At 30.2% G+C, this 15429-nt stretch overlaps 2 protein-coding genes across 8 annotated transcripts in view; one reads left to right on the top strand and one right to left on the bottom strand.

Annotated features, from left to right (window-relative positions):
- Window positions 1–6909, bottom strand: part of LOC148274905 (uncharacterized) — a 12803-nt gene extending 5894 nt beyond the window's left edge. For 2 of the 6 annotated variants that reach the window (XM_088236403.1, XM_088236402.1), the window contains exons 1-4: window positions 6272–6909; window positions 1817–1942; window positions 1587–1671; window positions 3–76 (exon numbers count right to left, since the gene is read on the bottom strand). In XM_088236403.1, coding sequence (XP_088092529.1) covers window positions 3–76; window positions 1587–1671; window positions 1817–1942; window positions 6272–6404 — 418 coding nt within the window. In that variant the 5' untranslated portion in view covers window positions 6405–6909. Of the gene's footprint in view, window positions 1–2; window positions 77–1586; window positions 1672–1816; window positions 2541–6271 lie in introns of those variants that run through there. The other 4 variants (XM_088236405.1, XM_088236407.1, XM_088236404.1 and 1 more) reach the window with 4 other exon arrangements.
- Window positions 2770–14282, top strand: kraken (serine hydrolase like 2 kraken). Of its 2 annotated transcripts, none has more exons than XM_088236410.1 (2): window positions 2770–2908; window positions 11133–14282. In XM_088236410.1, the coding sequence occupies exons 1-2, from the start codon at window positions 2845–2847 to the stop codon at window positions 12029–12031; spliced, it is 963 nt and encodes a 320-aa protein (XP_088092536.1). In that variant the 5' UTR covers window positions 2770–2844; the 3' UTR covers window positions 12032–14282. The 2 variants fall into 2 exon arrangements, with proteins under 2 accessions (XP_088092536.1, XP_088092537.1); XM_088236411.1 differs by lacking the exon at window positions 2770–2908 and adding an exon at window positions 4946–5393.
- Window positions 14283–15429: the final 1147 nt, after the last annotated feature.

The following is a 15429-nucleotide window of genomic DNA, read 5'->3' on the forward strand; positions in this document are numbered from 1 at the left end:
ACCCAATGTCTGCATTTTGGAATTTTGATCATCAAGATGCTTTTGCAATGTCACACATTTTTGACAATTCTCAAGCCTGAAACGAAAATATTACAAAAAATACTATTCTTCAACATTCATCTGAAAATAAAGCGATGATTAAAAAACACAAACGATTATATTTTTAAGCAAATTAACACACTTTATGCGGGCTTAGCTTCAATGTAACAGGCAAACGCAGCGGGAAAAATCAGCAAAACAATATACTAAAAACTACTTTGATAAAAATCATTAATCTCCTAAAATATCAGTTATTCTTTAATGAAATTTCAAAAACACACTCACCATATTACTGCTTATCATAATCTAATAAGAAGAAGTAGGAGTCAAATATATCAATCCTCATCATCGTCATTCCCTTTCAAAGTTGGAAGGATAGATGTTAGGGGACTAATGACTTGTCATTGACAGGTTTAAGTGATCAGTTTACACACTGTGTAACATTCATCATTCTGTCACATTTGAACATCTACATTTCTCCTACTCTTTTATGTATTGATTTTCCCCTAGTCCATATTGATAAAACCCCTAGCTGATTTTACTTGGTACTTGTCTACATATAGAAGCTAGTTCAAGGAAACTATGATATATAGCATCAAACAGCATATTTAAAATTAAATTTTCATGTTAACCTTTGCGGGGAGACCTCATATATGGTAGTCAAATGTGCCAACCAGTGTAATTCTTGTTTTTGTATGAGTTGCACAATGTTTGTTCTAGTGTTTAACTATTCATATATTAACAAAAAAACAAAACAAGATTTTTTTTTTATTTCTCTTCCTTTACAAATTTACGCCTTTTCCTTAAAGAATATTGTCGGTGATACTGCAATACCACTTAACCTGTTTTTTTTTTACAATTTTTTTTTTTACTGCAACAAATTACTTACTATACTATAGGTATTAAAAGCCTTTATTATTGCTAATCTTACTCTAAATTATGATAGTTTTTCTGATACCCTAGCGGTATTTTTGTAAGTAATATATTAACAGAACGCTTTTTGAGTTCCCTTGCCAAAAAAACAATTGATAGTTATGCGGTATTTCAGTTTCTCCGACAACATAATATTAGGTTTTAACATAAGTTGTGTCCTTTTTTTCTAAATTTAAAAATGACCACTAAAAGTAAAACAAAATGGTAAAATTTATACATCATTCAAAGAAAATTTTCAGCTCTACAAGATATTGTGTTTGCTTTTACTTTACATATTTATTTTATTTGATTACGAGCCTTTAAATGGAATGCCAAGTAGACGAAAGTGAGCATTTACGACACCTAGTTTTTTTTGTGTCCAATCGAGGCAATAAAGCTGCCAAAGCAGCTCACGATATATGAGCAATGTACGGTGAAGATGCCATGAATTATTGAATAATTTGTTGTAAAATTATGAAGGAGAATACATTATTGACTAATATGTTGTAGTTTTTAATAATGTTGTGGCATCTTATACTCTTCATTTGTAAAAATTAACACAACTTATATATCAAATATTCATGAATAATACAGAATACAATCATTATTTTATGTATGTAATGAATGATACGTACTGCAAATAACGTTCAGTCAATTTAGCATTTTTTTTCTCTACACTTTTTCTTTTAGATATAACTTTTTGAAAAGAATCTGTGACTCCTGCAAAAAAAAAAATTTAATGAATTATCAATATTTGAGAAATAAAGGATTATAGGATAGGAACGTAATTTATTCAGTATGTCAATGTAAACCTTTTGCTAGAGTTACATGATACAAGTTTATTCACATAGTAAAATTTACTTACCATTAAATTTGTTTATCAATTGGCAAATAAAATTAGCGCAATCGGTCAATAACTCGTCTTCGCATGAATCTATTACTTCCCATTTCAGTTTGGGATATCTTTCTTCGGGCATTGTGCCAATGAAATCTGCAACCATATCCTTAGAAACTTAAATAATTAAGAACCAAAGGTATAGAAAATTCGTCAGAATTTATAATTTCTTGGTTATTTATTCGATACATTGATCGAATTATCAGCTCATCGGGTGTAATGGTGTAATGTAACAAAGCTAGTGCTTTAAATTCCAACGCCAGACTTTTTTTACTTTTTTCTAGTTTGGAACAAGTTCTAACTTGATAAAAAGCATTATTTTTTTCGTTTATGTTTGTAACTGTCAAAAATCAAAAAGTTCAAACAAAATTCACCTCCTAGGTCAATTTTTCCAGTTGAAGAAAGGTACACAAATTAAACTTAAGAACACTGCAACGTAACACATTATTTTCATAAAATTGGCTTTACACGATACTTTATTTCAGCAATAAACAACTTTTAAACTTTTGATAACCTAATTCTGTCAATTTTGAATCTAATCCACAGACTACAGATATATCTAATCCATAGATTTTCACGCCTTTCACAGATTACTTATGTTAGTAATGAGCAGGAACGCGCAGTCGTTTTACAAAATAGGTCGATTCGGACTAGATCTAATAGGTGTTGGTTCAACAATAAAATAATTATGTTTAGAGTTTCATAAAAATGAAATATAACTGATTCAAGAAATCGTTAAATATATACTGTAACTAATGTTAGACTAGTGCATTGGTTCTGATTGATTTTTGAACAGTTTGTTTTATTGTAGGTAGTGGGTAGGTTAAGTTTTTAATATGTATAGGTACCTATTGTTGACAAAAAAATAATTACCTACCCGTTGAATTTTCATTTTTTTAAAGAACAAAAGATAATTAAGACGACTGTATTGTCAGAGATTGTGTAGTAACAAATTAAGTGTTATTGAAATTCTTGTTGTACGAACCTAAAAAAAATTCATGCAAAATTTGAAGTTACCATTTGCTCATCATGTAAGACGGAGTTTATTTCTTCATGACCAAGGTAATAAGAAATTAGTCGGTAATTTGATTTATAAAAATATATCGATTACATTATATACCTATAGTTTATAATTAAGGTCCTGTATTGATCGATATCTCATTTAAGTACAAAACACAGCCAAAATGAGGACACTTGTAAAATACGGGACAGTTGGTCATTCTTGCTCAGTGCACCAATTGGTATAGATAAGGGAATAGTGATGATGTATTTTTCAAATTAATCCGTAAACGTCAAAACATTCGGACGAAATATTTTAATAAATTTGTTATTTTATTAAACTCGTTGTCAACGTTTATCGTTTATAAATAAAGGTTTCAGCTCTTTAACTTCACAAACATCAACAGATGAAAGAATTGAAGTAATATAGATGTTCAAATATGGGCAGAATGGTGAATGTTACACAGTGTGTAAAGTGGCCACTTAAACCAGCCAATGACAGGTCATAAGCCCTGTAGATGCCTAGACATCCATATTGCCTTCTTTAAAATGTTCTTCATCTCTCTTGTAATATGTTAACGTTGTCAACGTGTTTGCCTACTATGCGAACCGGTTTACCTACCGGGTTCAATTACCGACATGGTTTTGACATGAAACATGCCATGCCACACACAGGCAATGCTTTTGTGGGATATTTTTTTTGTGTTAAAGTAATAGTTTTTTATTTTATTTTTTAATGTATTTTTTTTCACTACAACAGGCCAGAAGGCCCAATTACAGTGGTGAATTACATCACAGAATACCCAGGCTTGAGAAAAATATCATTTGATTTTTGTGTTCTTACCGGGAATCAAATCCGGAACGTTCCGTGTGTGAGTCAAGCGTCTTGACCACTACACCACGGAGGCCGCCATTTGTAACTTATGTACGAGTATACCTATTGTAAAATGCAAAGAAAAAATACAATAAATATTTTTTTGTTTTTTACCAATGACGTATACGGGGAACGTCGTTAATTTTTAAACAATGATATTTCATCATCATCTTACCTTCATTTGACAAAAGTCGTCAAAATACACTACTGTTGGTGTACGAATGCAGTGCCCTATGCACCATTAATGAGTGTGAAAGGGCAATAATTTGTGTTATTTTACAATAATATGCTTCTCATGAACGGCACCATTCTCATTTTATTTTATTGAACAATGTTATTTTTTTAGCGCAAATCAACCTAATTATAATATTTCTTGAACTTAAAGGTTAAGAAACTATTAAAACATTCAGGACAGTGGGAAATTAAAAATGTCAATAAACATGTCTACGGTACGGTACATACATTATTGTCTTTAATAGGCAATCAATGCAAGAATAAGTACATATGTACCTGCGTGACCTTTAGTAAAATCTTTTGGACTTTTACCTCTTATGCTCGTATACCGATTTTAATTGCTTGATTTATTTTATTAAAATTAGTGTGTTTTGAAAGGGCCCGTAATATAAGTATTTGGATAAAATCAAAAATGTTTTTGGTGATCTTATTAAAATATTTGTAACATTTTGTTATTTCAAATAATTTTCCTCTTTTAATATTATGTCAGTACTTTTTTATAATTGATGGCCTCTATGGGGAAGTGGTTAAGACACTAGCTTCAAGCACGGGAGGTTTCGGCTCAATTCCCGGTGAGAACACAAAAAATAATAATGTGATGTTTCTCAAGTCTGGGCGTTCTGTGCCGTAACTCATCACTGTAATTGGACCTCCTAGTTTGTTGTGATAAAAAAAAAACATCATTTTATTGATTATATTATTCTGAGACCTTTTTATTTATTTTTAGTAATTTTAAAATGGGTACGTCCTTTGATCAAAAACCAATTTTGTAATACTATTTAGATTTTTTAAAGTTTATTTTAAACACCATTTATATCACTATACAATTACCGTTTTATCCAGTTCTTAGTCAAATGTGTTACGCGGTAGTATTACGTTACTTATTTCATTAAAAAAACGACTTATGTATTAAATGCGAAATTAAACATTTGGTTGGTTTTCAGGGTTAGTTTATTTGATTAATTTCACCCTACAGTTTATGTTTAAACTTTAATACTGACAACACTAAATCTGACAGCTGACATGACGTGACGTAAGAGTTTTTTTTTGACAGTATGGATTGGTATGGATTATGGATACCAGCGGATGCGAAGTGGGTACGAATACGAAAGAACGTTTTCAAATTGCGAATAAACCGGTTTGTTCTCTGAGTTAGGTATCCGAGTTTTCCTTCTGATATATTTTTTCATAGCGAACTTGGAACTTAGATCCCAAGTCAAGTGTAATGTTTAAGTTTGCCATTATTTCAACATTAAATCACCAATCACCATTAGATTTGGTGTAACACACGGTGATTGGTTATACTGTGATAGTTATAGTGATTGTATAAACCTAAAAAAAGTGGAAAAAAATTTTAACTTCATTCAACCACTGAAGCAATAATTTATTGTTCTTGAATTATGGAAGCTCCCTTTAGCAATGGTATTTTTACACCGTCAGGTAAATTTATAATTTTATTAGTTTGTTAAAAATCTTTAAGTTAGTTATATTATAAATAACGCTATTTTATGAAAAATGAAGTCCATGTATATTCTTATGTTTATTTTAACATATCTTTTGAAAATATGCCTAAATAATAAATTGGTAGGTACTGCAATTGCACAATGTATTTCATTAGTACCAATATTCATTTATGACTATCGAAATATGACAGCTTTCTCTTTATTCCTTACACTTGAAATCGTAAAATTACTAATGCCATCGTGGTAAAGGATTTTCAAACTTTAATTGGTAAACATGATCACTTTTTAACTATTAATTTAAAAAGGTACACAATTACTTTTAAAAAAAAACAGCTTTTTTATGATCTACCATTCAATATGAAAAAAAACTTTTTCGCTATAGTGATGCTAGAAAATAGGAGTCATGTTGTACAAAAATATGCTTCTTCCTAAAATCTTACACATTGAACATTTTCTGATTTGCCCTTTTTGTTTTATTTTTTATCAAAAATACTTAATAAATATTTGAGGCTATTCATGACTATAGATATTTCAACAGAGATGGATTTTTTGCGAAGGGAACGGGAAGTCTAGGCATTGACAAGGCTTATGTATAACGTGTCGTTAGCTGGTTTATGTGACTTCTTTTAATCTTTACTTTACGCTTAGTTCTGATTTTGTTTAAAAATCCTCATTTTTTAAAAATTCTTGCGTATATTTATGTTGATTTTCGTTCAGTAAAAGAGACTACTGGAATTAAGATGAAAATCTGTCAACTTTTAAAAATCATATTTTCTTCTCAAAAAGTTTTCCATCTCTACTGAAACATCTAAAAATATTGATAAACTCCACAGGGGATTAAATATTTAGACTTACTCAAAATATTATTTTTAACTTGAATAAATAAAATAAACAATGCTAGAAAATGATAATCCAGTAATGACTTTGTATGGTTCAATCCTTGAAACTTTGATGCAGAGATTGTGACACTACCATAGAACCACAACATTACTTTTAGAACTTTGAAAAAAATACTGTGTTTTGATAGTGGCGCAAAATGCACAACAAAATGGATGTTTTTAGCCAAAATTCTCACTTTAAAAATTCACCCACATTTTCACTGTTCACCGCTCTCCAATCAAGATTCATTATTGTACATATATGATCCAAAGCGAAGAAAATACCACATTTACTAAATATTAAAAAATATATTCAGAAAGCGCTACTGATTTATTTTTAAAAAGTTTAAAAAAAAACATTATCGCAAATATGTTCTCACTTTGACTTTTAAGTCATTTAGAAACCTGTATGCACATAACAAATAATTTATTTACAATATACACTGTTCAAAGAGAAACTAACAAATTGTGACTAACGAGTTTTATAACTTGATGTATTATTTTAATAAGGAAAATGTTTATAAATCTGTTTCATTAATAATTCATCTACTTTTTATTTTGTTTTAAGTATTATTTATGTGTTCTTTTCTTAAGAGAGCAGTTCTTATTTTTCAATTTAAGGCCCAAGACTCAAATCAGTGGGCCACTGATGCTAGGTATTTTATGTACTTACACAGTCCCACATCTTGCCTTATATTAAAAAAAAAAAAAATCAAACCCATGTGCGTTTAGCTCAAAGGATTTCTCCGAACTGACACATCAATTAGTATATCATTAGAATTGTTTCGGCGTGCTCCCGTCGTGTGTTGGTCAAACAAGATGATAATTCAACAGAATGCCAATCTTGTGCTATGCAAGGGAAAAAGACGGCAATAGTTGTCAATATTCTCATACATTTTCTATTCAGTCCGGCATAAACTGCCCATCAGAGAGGCCCGCTGCGCTGTGCGGATATTATTTTGTTGCGTTATAATAATAATATTATTATACGGCGTCATAGATGACTATGCCCGTGATATCCTTGGAAAGTAACATTTCTCCATTGATAAAGAGTATTATGGCTATTTAGCAGTCGATTTTCTTTTAGCTGACAAACTCAATTTTTCGCATCTTTACTTCAAACCTTCAACTACGGTCCAATTGAAAAGTGACGTACTAAAACAAAATAAGAAAGTTATTATATCTGTCCGTATGATTGGATCCTATGAGAAATGAACGTCATATAATGAATAATATATTTGTATAAATACTACATTCAAATTTACTACAATAAAATTTTGTAATGTGTAAATTAAAAAAAAACTGTTTTGTAATATACATTTTAAAGAAACTTAAAATACTTGCTTTCTATTAGACTGCTTTAAAAGTACCTACATTATATAAAAACTTTCTTTATGAATTAATTCTCATGAACTCTTTCATAGCAACATGATAATGTATGCACATAATCATATTACATTTTAATTAGATTTTCATGCTTACAGTTAATTATAAATCATTCCAATAAATATTTCAATGAAAACAATAAGTAAATTTGATTTGATACTATGCCAACGTCGATATTTAAAAATGAGATGGAGGGTTGTATTGTGACAATAAAAATAAACATTTGTTCTTATCATATCCAATTAATTTAATTGCGGAAGTAATGCTTTAATCTTAGTGCCAATCATCTTACTTTATTAATTTGAATAATAAATAATAATTATGTAAGTATTATTAATGTAAAAACACAGAATACAATGAGACTGTAAAAGATGTACCAATATTTTTTGGCAATATAGTAAATTCGCATTTTCCATACGATAATTTTTTGAAAAATTTTGTTTTTCTTTATTAAAAGTTGAATTTTTGTGATTTACCAAAATTTTTAATTTAAGGGCCATTTTCATGCTGTCAATAATGCTAGAAAATGGGAATCAAGTTATAGTAAAGAGGGATTAGACCTCAAACCTCTGATCTATAGTTCACGACACTACTACGAAATTTAAAATATGATCGTAATTTTAATAAAAGTGATTAATGTGAATATTCTAAATGTTGGAAATGAATGGTTAATTAGTCGAAAACAGACAAAAATATCTTTTAAAAAATTCATAGCTAAAAAATTATAAAAGAATTTTATTATATTGGGAAAATTTTAAATGCGGTATACCAATGTATAAATATGGCAAAATTTATTAGTTATTTTAATGGTACGCTTACAGTATTTACTATTATGTATCCTTATGTACGTATATATATTATTTGAAAGTTGGTGTTAAATAACTGTTGTATTGTAAATACTATAAAACAGAACTTTGAAATAACGGACTTTGCATATAACAGACTTTGACAAAATTTCTGGTCAAAAACAAAATTAAAACATTTCAACAGTTTACATATTTTTTAAAACATCAAAATAAAATATATATCTATTGTCAACAGAATGAATTTTCTATATAAATGGGATTTATCAAATGGTAATTGCCTTCTATATCTATCGGACTTTCGCCATAATCAGATATTAGACAATGTTTTAATAACAGCACAACTACAAAAAACTGTAAAAATATGTTTTCAAATAAATATTGTTCCATTCATGAAAATCCAATGTATTTGATAAGTGAGCCCATTTCCAATGCTCATCTTGTCCATCTAGCTTTGTTTTGAGATATTCACAAAAAATGTGTGTACTCTGTATTATGTATTTTTTAAATCTAACTAAATTGAATTGAATGGAATGTTAATAAAAAACAGAATATTTCTAAAATATGATCAATATTTCTTTAATTAAAAATTTATATTAGAAGCACTAACTTTGTGGTTATTCATTATAATAAAATAAACATAAAACCATTTTGTTTTTAACCACTTATTTTTAATTTTTTTCTACCGACCGGTTTCAAAGCCACACGAGCTTAGACAAGATATTTTTCTACCCATAAGAGGGTTGCGTATTCGAAAAGGTTGAAAAACACTCTCTTAGATGTAAATAGTATTGCAATAATGTGTCTATTTATTTTATGTCAGTGATTTTATCAATACAAATATCAATTTATTGAATCAGACGTAAAAAAACATGTTTTTTTAATCTTTATTTGCATAAACCGCGTGTTGTAAATTCACAGAATTAAAAATATACTTATCTTTGTCATTCAACTTTATTTTGCATAATTTAAATATATGACATACTTTAAAAACCCATTTGATATGAGTATTAGATTCAACTATGTACTTGTACATCATTATGTATTACTCAAGTAGGATTTAACAAAATGTTAAATCCTACTTGGGTAGAAACAGTAAATCACAATGATTCAGCACCTTTGAGGCTAACACAGTTTATGTTAAATCACTTATGTATATGTATCTTATTCACGAAACAGGAAAACAACTCGTAATATTATTAGGTGTATAGTGGAATATATTTTTCTTAATATTCAGTAATTTTTATTGAAATAGAAAAACCTGTTTTTTTCTCTTAGAAATTGATACTAAATATTTTATTTTATCTACCCCTCCTACGTATAATATCGTAACCCACAAATCGACGATTTTGAGTTTTTAATGTATTTGGCTTCTATATCATTTATTTATACCTTTAGTTTTATGACTTTTTTAAGTTTTGCAATTTTGAAATTACTCTGCCTGTGACATATTAAGTTCTTGTCTGTCAGTTCTGCCGATTGGTCAGCTGGCTTCCCGGAAATGTATTATTGGTTGATTTCGGAGAACTAGTGACGTCGTTCAAAGTAGTTCCTTTTTATCAAAATCAGCAATGTGATTGTTAACTCTTCAAAGACTGCGCTAAAAATTCCATCTAGAAACGGTGCAGTAAAAGATGACATGGTTTTAAATACCTTTATTTAAAAACTTAACACAAACATACTGTTTCATAATTATAAAAATACATAATAATATAATTTATGCCTGTTGTAGCAAAATACACCTTCATTATTTGAAGTCTTGTATTCTATGTAGACATGTGAGGTCATAGCCACACTAGAGTTAAAAAAATAAAATTTTACATCTTTTGAATTCACACTTAAAAACTACAATACCGAATATTTTAGTGTGGCGTAAAATATATTGTGTTATTACCAACACTACACACGTGCGTTTCCAGAAATTATCTAGCAGCCAGCGGGCCACATGGCGACGGTATCTACCTACTGTCTACAAAAGCTTCTCTTCGGACATCTATCTCCCTTTGTTAACCATGGAGTTGAAACAGTGTTTGATTTATTTAGTTTTTTATTGCTCACTTCTTGGCATGAACACTTGACCAATTTACTACTATGCTCTATTTTTTATAAATTTATTGATATTGTTTTAACTTTGCTGGAATTCCTCTCGTTCATGCGCTTTGTAGCTGCACGATGATTGGTTATCTAGCTTTCATATTTCAACTTTAAAATACCTAAATTTTGTAAATGGGGTCTAGAATTCCAATCGTCTATGCGCTTAGTAGCTGCAAGACGTGTTGTAATCTTACTCCTTTTTATTATTCATATTTTTTTTTTTTTTAAATATCATTAATACACTTAATTTATTTGTCAATTTTTAAAATGTGTAAATGGGGGCTAAATTTCTAACTGTCTATGCGCTCTGTAGCTGCAAGACGTCCTGTAATCTAGCTCCTATCTGTTTTATTTTTTTATTGTTATTGAAAACGAGGAACTAGAATCCCAACCGTCCATGCGCTCTGTAGCTGCAAGACGTACTGGGATATTTATTAATTGTACAGCGCCCTTGAGGTGATTTTCACAAAAATGGCGCTATATAAATTATCCAACTATATATATACCAAGTTGAGTTCCTGTAATGTAGATAACAAACAGAAGTTTTTTTTCCAGATGAAGCAGATTCTAGATCTTTTGCTGAAATAAATATTCCTGTGCCATGGGGGCACGTCAGTGGCAAGTGGTGGGGCCCCCGGGAAAAGCAGCCCATCCTTGCTCTGCACGGGTGGCAGGACAATGCGGGCACCTGGGACTCCCTCGCCCCTCTGCTCCCCGCCGATCTCGCCCTACTGGCCATCGACCTGCCGGGCCATGGCCTATCTTCACACTACCCGCCCGGCGTGCACTATTACATCTTCTGGGACGGCATCTCGTTGATAAGAAGAATCGTCAAGCATTTCAAATGGCAGAAAATCACCCTCATGGGACATTCTCTCGGCGGGGCCCTGAGCTTCATGTACGCGGCGTCCTTTCCTGATGACGTCGACCGCTACATCAGCGTTGATATTGCAAGCCCCTCCGTCAAAGACACGAAAAAAATCGCCGATAGCACAGGACCCAGCATAGAAACATTCCTCAAATACGAGAATCTAACTGACGATAAAATACCTTGCTATTCATACGACGAAATGATTAAGCTCGTTTTGGACGCCTACAAAGGGTCTATTACAGATAAGTCGTGCAAAAAATTAATGGAACGTGGAATGAAAAGAACCAAAAACAAAAACGGATACCACTTTTCGAGGGACGTCAGGCTCAAGGTGGCCACTCTCGGAATGTTCAGCATAGAGTATGTTTTAGAATATGCAACAAAAATTAGATGCAAAGTTCTGAATATCAAAGCCAAGCCGGGTATGGATTGGGATAATCCCGAATATTACGGAATGGTATTGGACAAGATCAAAAGCCACGCTTCTCTGTTGGTCTGTTGCGAAGTTGAAGGTTCTCACCATGTTCACTTGAACGAACCAGAAAAAATTCTACCTTATATAATAAACTTTTTACGCAAGTAGTCAAATTTTGAAAACTAGACAAATTGCATACCATTAGCAATAAGCATCACATAGTGAAAGTAAACATTATCTAATGGATATTACTGTTAAGTAGTTATTTCATTTAAATTAGTATTTGTAGCACTAATTTTGTGATTTTCAGATTTATTTTATACATATCGCACCTTCGGCGAGACAAGGGCACAATTAGATGTTTTGTAATTTTTCACGAGTGACATTTTAAGCTTTTTGTAGAATCATATCGTGTTATTCTGCCTATATTGATCTTAAATTATTTTTTTTTGCCTAAAATATGCCCTACACTTTTGTGAATTTAGGTATTTTCTTTACTAGAATAAATTATTTTTGCTAATAAATCACCTTGTTGCACCAAAATTTAAATAACTTTGGAATTATAACCCTAGTAACACATTATTTTTAGATGATTTATTATAAATAAATAATGCTCTTTTTTGCAAAAATTATTTATTTTCTAACTATTCATAGTATTTTTGGAATCAATCTTAATTTCTAATTTTCTAATCTTAGTTTAACTAATAGGTCCTGCTTTCTTAGCTCGTTTGACGCACTTCTCAATGACGGAATGAACAGAGTCTGCCCTTTGTATTATATTTAAACACTTCTTGTTTAAATATAATACAAAGGCACAACTTAGACGACTTTGTTCCTCCAATATGTAGTCATAATTTAGGCACAAGTTCACAAAATGTGACTTTGTCCTTCCAGAATCGCAAATGAAAATGCCGCAACTGACCAATGAGATTTTGTCGCGCTATTATATTTTTAAAAACGCACCAATGTGACAAAGGCAGTATGGCCCTCTGGCGAAATGAGACTGAACATAATGAATGATTTGTTCCTCCAGATACAAGAATGTTTTTAAGGCACATTGGCACACTTAACTCATTAAAAAAAAAATTAACAATTGTGCCCTTGTCTCACCGAAGGTACGATATATATATTGTGATAATTAATATAGTTAAATCATTATTTTTATTAATTTGTAAATTTAGGCTACATTTCAGCATTTAAAGTAATGTGCTTGTCTTATATTTATTTAACTAAATTATGAAGTACCTGAACTGTCACAATATTTATATTATGTATGTATATGTATGTATTCAAATGTTGTTCAATATTATTGTAATTTAATAAAACTTTTATTTTGGTAACTAAAACATTATTTTAGGAAAATTCTGACATCAGTTGCAAAAGTCAATTGTAGTTTTTACTATTATTAAAATATGTAGTACATAATGTATTTTTTTAAACATGTAAATAAAGATGTCGTTATTAACAAGTAACGATATTCCATTTTTTATCATAAAATTAATTTCAAACACAACCAGATTATTTATAAACTTTTATAAGACCATCGGAAAATTATTTTTACATAAAAACAAAATGGAGTTTTCTAATTAAAGTTGCTATCTTTTACTAAAAAAATATATACATTGAACATTGATTTTTTAAATAAATTTGAGCTTGGCTCAAATATATACACACTATGATAGCTTGTACTATCTAAATTATAATTTGCTCACATAAATAATTGTATAATTACATTTTATGCATATTTTTTGTATACAGCTGTTTATATATCCAAGGTTAGAATCACCCACCAAATTAACCTTTATTTCATATCAGAATTGATAACACGCTAATACATAATGTAAACACAATGTTAGTGTAATGGTAGCTACGTATTATACCATTAATGTCATCTGTTTTTAATCAATATTACACGAATGTGATTTATTATTAATTATCAATATCTTTTTTGATCTACTAATAACAATTTATGATAATTTTTACTTGGTCATCAAAGATAATTCATATTATCTTTATTTTGACAATATTGAAATCTCAAAAAACATATAAAAAAAAAACCTTTTTCTGGCAATGTATCCTGTAGGATGATCTCATTTTTATCACGAACTAAAACACAAGTAAAACAGCATTCAATTAAAACTGCTTTACCATATTTTCCCTTCCTAACTGATTATCATGATTCATAATAAACATTGAAAAACATAAAATGTGTAAAATAATATTTTTTCATACTGCCAAGACATGGGTTAAATCAGCTTTTGGCTTGTTAGTTAATATCTTTTTATGTAATATTTTTTTCTGATATTTTTAGTGTTTGTCAGAATCCACTACTTTTTCAATTTTTAAATAAAGATATGATATTTATTCAACTTTTTTTCTCTGTATCATTTTTAACATTTTATTAAATTTACAAAACACATTCTCGCTATTAATAATCTCCCCACTATGCCCTATTTTCGCCGCGCGCATTCGTAATGTCGCCGCGTAATGTTGCTCGATGGGAAAAAATAAATAAAATGTCCCTTAAAATAAAGAGATTTCGAAGTATAGTACATTAATCGGGACAATAAGCAAAATTTTGAGAATTTTATAAAGCTTGCCCACCAAAAACCGCATCTGAGGACTTTTTCTCCTTGGCGGTGCCCACATACAAGAAATAATTGCTCGTTGCCGAATGAGAAAAACTACCCGAAGGAGCTTTCTGTCATCCGGTAGCCTTAGCATCTTTGAGCTGTTAGAAGGTTATCCAGAAGAAGTACATAATAAATATATATTTCAATGGATTGAGGAAAAGAGAGAAGTGAATTGAATGACATGATCAATTCGCCAAAATGATTAAAAAACTTTTTAGAAGCCTTGAAATTCTTTTTGGAAGACACCGGATCTATATATCTGACAGGAGACAGGACCTATAAAAGGGTCACGGACAATAGCAAGGAGCTCCATTCATATTCATAGGGAAAGGGACGAAACCACAGGATGCGTTCAGAAGACTGATTAGGATATCTGCAGCAGACGAAGGGGAATCAACAATATTAAAAAACTTTTTTTTTTGCACTCAGTTTACCCTGGCCTGTTAAAGACTGGGTAATCTAGTGATCACTAATCTTTCCCTCTGTTGGAATCAATTCAGATCTTGATAACTCCCTAGGGAGTGAATTCCAGCCAGTCTACAAACATTTGGACATACTCAAAACATTGTTGAATACAATGTAACCTGAGAAACTGATTTCAAAATATTCAATTTAAATTAAGTAGAGAATTTATTATATTCCTCTAATAAATTCAAAAAAAAATGTGTGTCAACTTTTATAAAAATACATGAATACTATTTTTTTTTCTGGAAAATAAATTATTAGGAAACTAGAACTACTAAACTTACAGTAATACCGAGCACTGATATTCTATTGATTTGTTTGAATAAAGATAAACTTTTTCCACCTAGCTTTATCTTTGTGACAGGATGACAAATATTATATTATCTATTTTTCTGAGGCATAGAGTTGAAACAATTTATGAATACCTGTGAAACTAATGAGTTCCCGTGAGTTCATCATCCTCACCTA

This window comes from Micrasema longulum, unplaced genomic scaffold (genome assembly GCF_059751315.1).
Source record: "Micrasema longulum isolate JH-2025_06_02 unplaced genomic scaffold, ASM5975131v1 h1tg001557l, whole genome shotgun sequence".
NCBI classification, from domain to species: Eukaryota; Metazoa; Arthropoda; class Insecta; order Trichoptera; family Brachycentridae; genus Micrasema; species Micrasema longulum.